A 10,371-nucleotide genomic window follows, 5' to 3' on the forward strand; every position below is an offset into this window, starting at 1 on the left:
AGAGTTGCATTTGATTATAGCCATGTGCATGGATATAATAACTACAAAAAAGTCATCCTTTATGAATTTTTCGTAATTATAGCTAGGTCAAAAATTCATTTTACCCTTGTAATTACATCATATACCTTAACTAAGTCCTTTTGTCGGTCAAAACCCGACTTCATAGCTATTTGAAGCATAACTTTGGTTGATTCAACGAGATAAAAATAAGGTAAAATTTTTTGCTTTAAGAAAAAGACTTAGGGAGATATAAAACATACTTGTAACATTCAAAATAGTGTTTGAGTTCAAATATAAAAAGGAAACCGATTACAAAAATAATATCAAGACCAAACTGATACAAAACCGATGGGGGCTCTCAACACTAGGTTTGGCTCTCTTTGGCACCTGCTCTAGATTCACTCCCGCTCTCGACCAACTTCTGGTTATTATCTAAAAATAAGTTGTATGATCGATATAATTTATATTTCGCATATAAATAGACCACATTAGTGCCATTCATTTTGATACTTGTAAAATTTAGAATTTTCTTTTTGTACTATCTAACTAATCCCAACGTTCTATGTGTTTGCATGATATGAATATGATATGAATATGTAAAGCTGATATGATATGATATGAATATAATAAAGAATATATCAACACCTATTATTAATAGATGCTGGTTAATTAAAATACAGAGCTTACTTGAACATCCCATTCTTGTCAATGGCCGAAGTGTTGAAAGCCGCATGTATTTGAACCTTCTTCATTTCTGGGTAGCCATTAATGAATGGGGCATTCCTATTTGGACTCCCAAAAGATAATTTCACCTTGCTCCCCACATAGCCCAAGATCCTTTAGCCTCCTTTCTTGGTAATATTCCAATTCATCTAATTCCAGTTCCCTGTCTTTGAAAATTTTGATTATTTGCTGCAATACCCTTTTCTCCCCTTCTCTTATTCCAACAGCAATCCTCAGTCTTGAATCAAGCTTTTCTTCTTTTAGCTTCTCGTCCTGCAATTCATCATCCTTGTCCAATCAGGATTATATAGAGACAAGTATTGGAGTTGAGAAATTAAAACTTATAACATGGTAGGACTAAAAATTTGATTTCTAAAGAAATCATTAGGAGATGCGAACTCGAAATCCAGGGTAAAGTATCGGATTCTATAAGATTCGGATCATAATAAACATTTCGGAGCACACAAATTACTTGAAGATGCTTAAAATAATTCATGGATATGGCAAACGGGAGTGAGCTCATGTATTGCAATGAGTAAATATTCAACATGAATGTATGATAAATGCATAATAGATGAATGAAGATTTGACGGTCTACCTCTTCTAAAGTGGTGCGGTAACCAGAAAGAGCAACCTCACAGGCATTTCTGACCACTTGACACACAAACTCTTCATTTGCTCGACTTACAGGCATTTCAAGATGGCCCCAGATTGAGTTTCTAAATAAGGATTCCAAGAGGAATGCATCCGTGCCTCCAAGCGCTAGCAACCGCAGGAATGGAAGCATTGCATCAGGAAAAGGACGGTCCAAAACAATGTCAAAATATGCAGTCTCACCAAGACCATTAGTCTCTGCAATATCCAGCTTGTCATCATAAAAAGGGTCCGACTCTGGGATCTCTAACGTCAGTGTATATGCATTGCGGTCAGGTTTCGACTCTACGAACCCATAGTCAAGAGCTAGGTCGGCATTGCTCTTTTTCAAGTCATATTGGATAAAAACCTGTTGAACATACAGTAAAAATTTCCAGGTAAATGCACTTTCAAAATATCATTAATCTCGCTATTTCTAACACTTTTGGCATAGAGTATAGGCCAAATTACATTTTTGGTTCTTTATGTTTGGAAACTAGAAACCTATGGTACCTACGAGAAATGGCTTTAACCCACGATAGATCGACACTTCCTGTCCACGTCGTGCCATTCTGAAATTCATTTCACATCCTTTTGAAGTCCTTTATGTTTTAATCTTACTTTCTACTTGATCCCCAAAAACTTCCACCATCCCATATTTAGAATTTAGAGTAAAATGCAAATTAACCATCAATTTACTTATCAGAAGATCAAAATGAAATGCCCCTTATCTAAATATCTTACAGCTAACACACGTTTTATTCACTGCTGCAAGTAAATCCCAGTTTAAGAAGAAAATGTTGGACAAGCGAACAAGAACACTCTACTCCAACTATATGATCAGTTATGTCACCCAGGTACATAAATATAAAAATTAGTTCTTCACCTGCTCGCCAGCCTTCACAGAAATTGGGGACCGGAGAGAGAATAGGATATCCCATGAGAAGAGACCTGCTGGTCCCTTAACCTCCCATGCATGTTCTTCTGAGGTTACATCCGCACTATGGTTGACCTGATCAAATATGAAATGTGTTTGACGGGAGTTAGATTTTGTCTGAAGAAAAGAATGAAAAATAGTTCTTTTGTATAATGAATCATTATGTGTAAACGTTATTGTAAAATATAGGGAAGATAAAACTAATCCATGATACGAGATTTAGATGTAACAATTTGTTGATTTAAATATTCTTATGGTCTATAAACTTTAATGTTCAGTGATCCTAAACTTTCAAAACAATTTAAGTATGAAATTTATGGATCGACTCAACCTTTAAACCAAATTAACTTCGCGCCGGCGCTGCTTGTATTGTATGCATAAAATTTCAATGACAATAATAACTTAATCAAGTAAGAGTACAGATCTAACCAAGTCTGCGAAAGGGATCAAAACAAGGTTTTGGCCTCTGAGTCGTGAAAATGCTCTTGATCTGAGTATCCCAAAAGCCCAAAAGAAGTCATCCAGTGTAATTGGAGTAGGAAATAGATCTTTGTGGCGGAGTATTATCTCTTCAACCTTATGAAACTCGCTCTTAACATATTCTTTTACATTCAAAGTCGTACTCAGAAGTTGGGTTCCTGAAATGTTCGTGAAGCAAGAATGTGGTAAGCAACTATTTACGGATGATTATAAAGAGTCAGGAGTGATCTTCATGATGAAAACACCATACTTATCTAACGACCAGAAACACATTTCTCCTTCCTAATCCTAATTTTTTCATAAGAGTTTAGCACACAAGTACTGCATACACATTACTGTCTTGTCTAGTGCCTTGAGTGAACTCTCTAGAATGGCCCAAGCCTGCCGCTAGCAAATACTCTCCTCTTTTGGTTTTCCCTTCCGGACTTCCCCTTAAGGTTTTTAAAACGGCTAGGAAGAGGTTTCCACACCCTTTATAAGGGTGTTCCGTTCTCCTCTCCAACCGATTTGGGATCTCACAATCCACCCCCTTCGGACCCCAGCATCCTCGCTGGCACTCGTTTCTTTCTCCCATTGATGTGGGAGCCCCACCAAATCCACCCCGTTCGAGGCCAGCGTCCTTGCTGGCACATTGCCTCGTGTCCACTCCCTTTAGGACTCAACCTCCTAAAGGGTGTTTCATTCTCCTCCCCATATGATGTGGGATCTCGTACTCCCAAACAAATTCACGTTTTGTATTAATTTCGGTACTCTAGCTACAACCAATTTGGGTTGGGAAATAGAGAAACAAAAATTGAAAATATAAGACACACGAACCTTGGAGCTCCGCAAGCTCCTCTTCAGACCTGCACTGAAAGCATCAAGAGAAGCACTCCATGAACTCCACAATGAAGAAAACACATCACAACAAGGAGCACAGATTAAACAGTAAGAAGGAAGCCAAAAACGCACCAAAACACAGTGGAATCTGTTTCCTGAGGGAGAATATCTAGGTACCGTCGCCAACGCGAATCCTCCTTGAAATTCTCTCTAATCAGAAACAGAGCAACAGAAATCCACGGCTTCAATCCACTGCAGACATTGCCAATTTCAGAATTAGCAACCGCGTCGGGGTTGATCCAGAATCGCTTAGGAACCTCCAAAACGACCTCGTTCTTGGATAGGTCCTTGGTGGTGGCCAGGCCGAGGCCTTCGGGGAAAATCGCTGGCTTCACGTGAGTCTTGGAGGAGAGCAGACCTTCCTGGCGAAGCCACTCCCAGAAGGTGTGAACGTTTGAGGGCAAGGAGGGGTCCAAATCCGGAGAGGCGAGGGAATTTAGAGAGAGGCGCGGCTTGGGATGGAGAAGCGGGCGCTTTAGTGGGAATGGAATGCATGTTGCAGTGCGGGGAAGGGAAAGGAAATTGGAGGAGGAAGAAGGTAACGGCAAGGAAGTTGGATTCGGAGTCGCCATTTTCGGGGATTTCAAGCTTTCAATAACCCATTGGAGAAGTGGATATGGAAAAGTGGAAAATTATGGGGACGTGGGATTGGCATAGCTTATGTTCGTGGAATGGATAGGGTTCAGATTTTCTCATATTTATTCTTTATTTTTTTATTTTTTAAGTTAAATTGGTTCATCTTATTACTACATGCATGCTAAAAACGCTATGAACAACACAACATTTTCCTTATATCGATTAAAACCTAAGTTTAAAAACTATGAAATAAATATAATATTTTGATCCCTAGTACGTTCAACCATCTGAATCCTCGTGACATGACTATAATCAGACCTAAAATTTTGTCTTTCTAATTGATATATTTATATATATTAAATTAATTAGGATTTATAATAAGAATATTGAGCCCTAATAACCCTTTGATTTCTTAAAATTTAAAATAAAATAATTTAAAATGCTATTACACTACATCTTGTTTAAATAGTAGCGTTAGAAAACTTGTTTAAATTATAATTCCTCGGAAAAAATGTTTTTAAATTGGACTCATAAATTATATAAACTAAATATCAAAGGGTTTTTAAGAATTATAACATAAACGACTTCATTAGTTTTGTGGTAGTAACCAACAAGGGAAGATAAACGACTTTATTGGTTTTATAGTAGTAACCAACAAGAGAATGCCCTTGACTCAGATGGTTGAACGGCCTTTTGAATCGCTAAAGAATGAATAATCTTATAATACCTCTTTATTTAAATTTGATTTTAAAATATCTTAAATTAACAATATAATATTTTTAAAATAAGTTTTAAAACTTTAATATCTTAAATATAAGTTTGAAAAAAAAATGTATATATACATATATTTTGTTATTTGTGAGAAAGAAAAAAAAAAGAAAGGAAAAAGAAATAGTGGGGTATACAATATAAAAAATGTAGTGAATTCCTGCAAAATCCGACCATATGAATATCGATTGTTTTGTTATAAAAATCTTACCATCAACAGTTGTGTGATATAAATACTTACATCCCCACCATAAGAAACACATAGACTTTGCTCTCAATTTGATTGCACCTAAGAAAGAATTGTAATAAACATTATATTATCAATCTCTTTAGCACTCACCAAAAGCTTTCTAAGATCCCTATCAAATTGCCTCTCCCTTCTTTGCAATGGCCTTGCGCATTTCTGTCTTTTCCTGATGCGCGCGCAGGATTGCTGCCTTCCCCCACCTTTCTCACCTCTCTCAACTTTCACCTACAGTCATTATTGTAGGCACCTGCCCCCGGTTTACGAAGTCGATCTTGTTCAAGCGCAGGCAGCACAACATTTGCTCAGGCAGTTCTTCAGGTTTCTGTGCCTGCCACAACTCAAAACAACCATGCTTATTACTATATGAACTTATGAACTAGATAGAGAAGCTTGAATCGTACCTCTATTGTTAATCCAATGTCCAGTATCCCATGTTTCAAACGATCACGGAACGATTCGAGGCCTTTCCTTGATATATAGCTGAACCTATGTATATCCAAATCAATCTCAAAGTAGTTTTGTCCCTGAAATAGCAGCAGCACCCATTACCCAAACCAATCTCTATTATGGTCATACCAGAATTGGCTCCAAAAAAGTGGAAATCGTTTTACCCTGAAGAAGTTGTGTTGAGGTCGTGAAAGAACTGGCTTTTCATTATAAGAACTAACTAGCTTTCTTTCCGTCGCACTTAACTGGAGATCTTCAGGATTAACCAACCCACCCACTATCTTCAACCTTTCTCTGAAAGGAACCAAGGATTCTCTTGTGAATCCTTTCACTTTTTCCATTTCATCATCAATTAGCCTCTGATGAACAAAACCAGCATGCAAATATTATAATGGAACGAGAAATACTTTCATAACACAGAGGAGCTTGCAAATAGGAAGGATCAAATTCCTTCCCTATTCAACAATATTGGTAAGAACATCAAACATTTTCGAATATCCAAAGTATTTATAAAACTTGATTGAAGTGATGGAAAAGATACCCTGATGCAGTCTTTAAAATGAGGAGATATCTCTTCGTCGAAATTCTCAGATAGTTTAAAATACAGGACAAGGCTCATCCCTTCCCCGTTGTAATCACCAGGGAACATCGAAGCTGGATATGTCGGCAGCTAAGATCGAAACAACAAAACAAAATCAGTTGCAGTTTGTAACAATCTAGTTATGCCTTTTCATCAAAATATTAAATGCCAACAAATCTTCAGAGCAAAGCCAGATGGGAATATCAACTTTGTATAGGAGAGCTCACTGAAAAGAAAAGAAAAATTGTGAAAATCAAAAGACCTGAATGTTAACAATTAAGATGGATGGTAGCATTTCATGTGCTTTGGCATGTGGAAGTTCAAGATGCTGAGCAATGTGATTAATCTTCTGAGGGCAGAGAAACATGTCAACTCCAATTGGAACATATGGGCTGAAGTCTGCTGCAGGGTACTTCTGTTTGTCTCTACACAATAGGTGTTCAGAGTTAGAAAAGAAGAAACGAACACAGTTAGACACGAAAATATAAGCACAATAGGGAAATTAAAGGACGTGAAACTCAAGAACATGCCTGAAATAATTTTCTCCACGAAGCTTAAAGACAGAAGGTGAAAGAGTGGACCAGGATGATGGAGTTATTTTTTCTCCCTTTGAACATGGAATTAGAAGTCCTGCTCTTGGACGGTATAAGATTTTCTCAGACGTACCTGTGGATCAACAAATTAAACTGTTATAAAAGCCGAGTAATCGACACACTGGGACTTACAAAACTAGTATGTTTACTTACAAATCTCAGTTGTTTCATATCCGTCAACAGATTTTCTCTTAACAGAAAGCATGATAACTGCGGATTTCTTTATATTTGCCGGTTGGGGATTAGAAGAATGATTCTTCTCATTGCAACTAACTGGAGGAGGCAAACAAGGCAGGCAAGAATTCATATTGAACTCCTGACTCGTATATTCAAAGTTCTGTGCACCTCCATCAATTTTGAGATAACTTTCATAGAAACCTTCATACGTGCTTCCATTATCAATGAAGCACGATGTGCTTTCATACTGAAGCAATTGAGCATTCGGGGCATTTCCAATTGAAGGAAAACAATCTGCCATCTCAAAACACAATGTAACAATTTTTGTGAATGAAATGTGAAAGAAGTTGTTGGCTGTGGAGAAGGAAGTTTTAACTTTTACCTCCATGAACACTGCTGAAATCATCATCATCCTCATCATCATCAGAGACCAAAATACTAGCTGAGTCAAACCATGGTTCATCTTGGCATGATCCTACAGATGAAGCAATTTCAAAATTCACTGTTCAGATGAATATATCCAGCTTAACAAAAGTAGAAATCTTATTTTCTATCTAAACCTTCCAACATGGGAGGAGATGAGCGTGTAAAAGCTTCATAATCTAGGCTTAGTTTTAGATATCCATCGAGTATTATGAGTGTCCAGTGCAATCTTATGTTTCTCGATAATGGGATAATAAATATAATAATAAGTTTGATTGCAAGGATTGAGAGCGGAAGCAAAGATACCATTTGAATCAATTTGACTATGGTTCCACTGCAGCTGCTTCAGATGGAAGGTCACGTTAGACACCTCAGACCTTGCACGGTTATTAGCGCCTCCCTTCTCAAAATCGAGATGAACAAACTCGCTGACTGTAAAATCTCTTGCATGGCTTCGAGAATCAGTGATTGCTTTGATTTTGACCTCAGGAATGGCAGCTGTAATCTTACTACGACGTTTTCCAAATCGTGAAGAGTATTTCCTATATGCCTTGAGATTCCGACTTAGTTTCGAGGGACAGCTACCCATTGTGTTACTTTTTAAATTCCAAACCTCTGGGGCGATAAAAAAAAAAGAGTAGCACAGCACTAAATCTCCACTCCACAAAGAAGAAAAAACCTATAATACCGTGAATGTTGCAAGTATTATCAGAATCAATCACACATTACGATTACAGAGGAAGACAGTCCCCATTCAAAATTATTGGCATCATCAGAAAAGGTAACACTAATTTCAGAGCTTAACAACAAATTGTGAATAACGGAGGCATGCTAATTTCACATTTACACATAAAAGGAAACAAAAGCAAAATGAGGGGGAAATGAGGGAAATCGGGAGTACCTCGTTGAAGGAGAATGAAAATCTAGACAAACTCGAACGTATCAGTGGATCCGTGGAAGAGGATTTGATGTGAAATTAGGTATAACATCGGCGAGGGAGCGAGAAGAGAACAGCATTTACGACCTGAAAATCAAAGAGAAAACAAAGAAAATGATGCAATCTGCGGCGTAATAGTTGGATTGAAATTGTAAGGGGAGGGAGAGAGACGTGCCTAGAGAAAGGGAAAAAATGAGGAATCGTCGTTCCTGGTGAGGAACTCAGATCCCTCGGCTGTGTGAGCTCGATCTGTGTTCTTGGAAAAGTTGAATGGAAGATTTCGGTAGTGGAGAAGAGGAGAGGAGAAGAGAGGAGGAGGTAGAAAAAGGGGAATGAAGAACACAGAGTCCGTTGGATACGGATCGCCACTCTCAACTTCGCGCCAAACTAACCCTCCGCCAACTATGCATTTTCTTAACCGAATTTCTATTTTTATACCTTTTTTTTGTCCTATTTTATTTCTCATTAAATAATTTTTTGTTTTTTTTTTTTTTAATTTAAATCTCTATTTCTTGGTGTCCATTATAAACACATTTTAAAAAAATTTGAAAATAACACAATCTAATTAGCTTTTATTATAATAATAATAATTATTATTAATAATAAGCATTATTTTACTTTTTAATTTATTAAATACGCAAGAAACATTTCTAAAATTGAATATAAAAATTTAGAAATTAAAATGTCAGATAAGGTTTGAGGAGGAAGAACACAAACCCGCTCGAAGCCGATTTTGGACTAGAACTCTTCACAAGTATGATTTACGGATTTTTATTCTCAATTTTTTCATAGATTTGTGAGTTCTCATAGGTGTTAGGCTTTGAGTTTTTGATATGTTGACCATGAGAGATTCCGCATAACTCACTTGAAGAAACTTGGAGGAGATTTGAGTTGAAAATTGGAGTTTCGACAGACTTTTTAAGAATGGTAAGAACCTAATTTTTAGTCACATTTAGACTTCGAGTATTTCTTCGTGTGGTTGAAGGCAATTGACAGACATGTATCAAACCTCTAGGTGGCAAGTGTAGTGAGTTATATGGTATACACGTGTGGCGAAAGAAATGGGACTACGTAATTGTCAACTAGCGAAATCACACGTCTTGAGCGATTTGACTTAGCGAAAACACACGTCTTGAACAATTTGACTTGTCGACCCATGTTTGACCCAGAACCGCGGTTTAGTACGGTGTAACACCACAAAAATGAAGAAATTAACTCCAATAAGAAAAAGCAACTCATATGAGACTCAACAGATCTGAAGGGATTTAAGCATGTGCCAGAGTCATTTTCGTAGGCTAAGAAGTAATTTTAAGGACTTGAAAGTTTTTGAAAAAAAAAAAAAAAGTGAAAATTACAAAAATGCCATTTTTTCCAATTATCTGGTTTCTTTTTGAATTTTTAATTTCTTATAATTAGAAGAAATTTCAAGAGGGTGAAGAAGGGAAAATGACCCTAATAAAGAATTTTTATATTTTTCGAGAACAATAATAATAAAGTGAAAATTTACCAAAATACTTCTAAAATTATGGATAATTACGAATATGTCATTCACAAAACCAAACCTCCTATGCAAAATCCATCCAAACTCTCCTCCAAAATTAGGCACAATTTAGAACGTTCACAAATCCCCACATCCAACAGTCATAATTCAAATTGGAAGTTGGTAGCTCGTGATCAGAGGATATTTCTGACAGATTATCCAAAAAATTCAATTTTCAAATTACGACGGTTCTTGAGGTTTTAACATCAGTAGAAACTTCCCCCGTAAAGTTTGAAGTTGGGTCAATAGTGTAACTATCCAAAATTTTCTACTTAATTTAAGGTTGCCACTGTATACATATCATGAATATTAAATGCGGAAATATTTCATTTAAACTTCACAAAAAAAAAAACATAACATTCATCTTAAAACACAGTCATAGAGTTAAGTGTTTTGAAAGCACCTTTACATCAAAAGACTAAATAAAATAA

At 36.7% G+C, this 10,371-nt stretch overlaps 2 protein-coding genes across 6 annotated transcripts; both read right to left on the bottom strand.

Moving 5' to 3' along the window:
- Window positions 1–263: 263 nt before the first annotated feature.
- Window positions 264–4,315, bottom strand: LOC111799237 (ribulose-1,5 bisphosphate carboxylase/oxygenase large subunit N-methyltransferase, chloroplastic-like). Of its 4 annotated transcripts, none has more exons than XR_002815792.1 (7): window positions 3,725–4,315; window positions 3,590–3,618; window positions 2,723–2,931; window positions 2,243–2,368; window positions 1,322–1,726; window positions 688–996; window positions 264–421 (listed from the first exon to the last, which is right to left on the bottom strand). XR_002815792.1 is itself a non-coding variant. In XM_023682703.1 (7 exons), the coding sequence occupies exons 1-7, from the start codon at window positions 4,222–4,224 to the stop codon at window positions 784–786; spliced, it is 1,407 nt and encodes a 468-aa protein (XP_023538471.1). In that variant the 5' UTR covers window positions 4,225–4,315; the 3' UTR covers window positions 598–783. The 4 variants fall into 4 exon arrangements, 2 of the variants coding, with proteins under 2 accessions (XP_023538471.1, XP_023538470.1); XR_002815791.1 differs by having other exon boundaries at window positions 264–432; XM_023682703.1 differs by lacking the exon at window positions 264–421 and having other exon boundaries at window positions 598–996; window positions 1,322–1,485; window positions 1,561–1,726.
- Window positions 4,316–5,187: 872 nt separating this feature from the next.
- On the bottom strand, window positions 5,188–8,478 carry LOC111799078. Of its 2 annotated transcripts, none has more exons than XM_023682475.1 (10): window positions 8,365–8,478; window positions 7,770–8,078; window positions 7,423–7,515; window positions 7,017–7,334; window positions 6,801–6,936; window positions 6,533–6,695; window positions 6,232–6,360; window positions 5,855–6,049; window positions 5,645–5,767; window positions 5,188–5,571 (listed from the first exon to the last, which is right to left on the bottom strand). In XM_023682475.1, the coding sequence occupies exons 2-10, from the start codon at window positions 8,050–8,052 to the stop codon at window positions 5,458–5,460; spliced, it is 1,554 nt and encodes a 517-aa protein (XP_023538243.1). In that variant the 5' UTR covers window positions 8,053–8,078; window positions 8,365–8,478; the 3' UTR covers window positions 5,188–5,457. The 2 variants fall into 2 exon arrangements, with proteins under 2 accessions (XP_023538243.1, XP_023538242.1); XM_023682474.1 differs by having other exon boundaries at window positions 7,770–8,142.
- Between the last annotated feature and the right edge of the window lie 1,893 nt (window positions 8,479–10,371).

This window comes from Cucurbita pepo, chromosome LG07 (genome assembly GCF_002806865.2).
Source record: "Cucurbita pepo subsp. pepo cultivar mu-cu-16 chromosome LG07, ASM280686v2, whole genome shotgun sequence".
Taxonomy (NCBI): domain Eukaryota; kingdom Viridiplantae; phylum Streptophyta; class Magnoliopsida; order Cucurbitales; family Cucurbitaceae; genus Cucurbita; species Cucurbita pepo.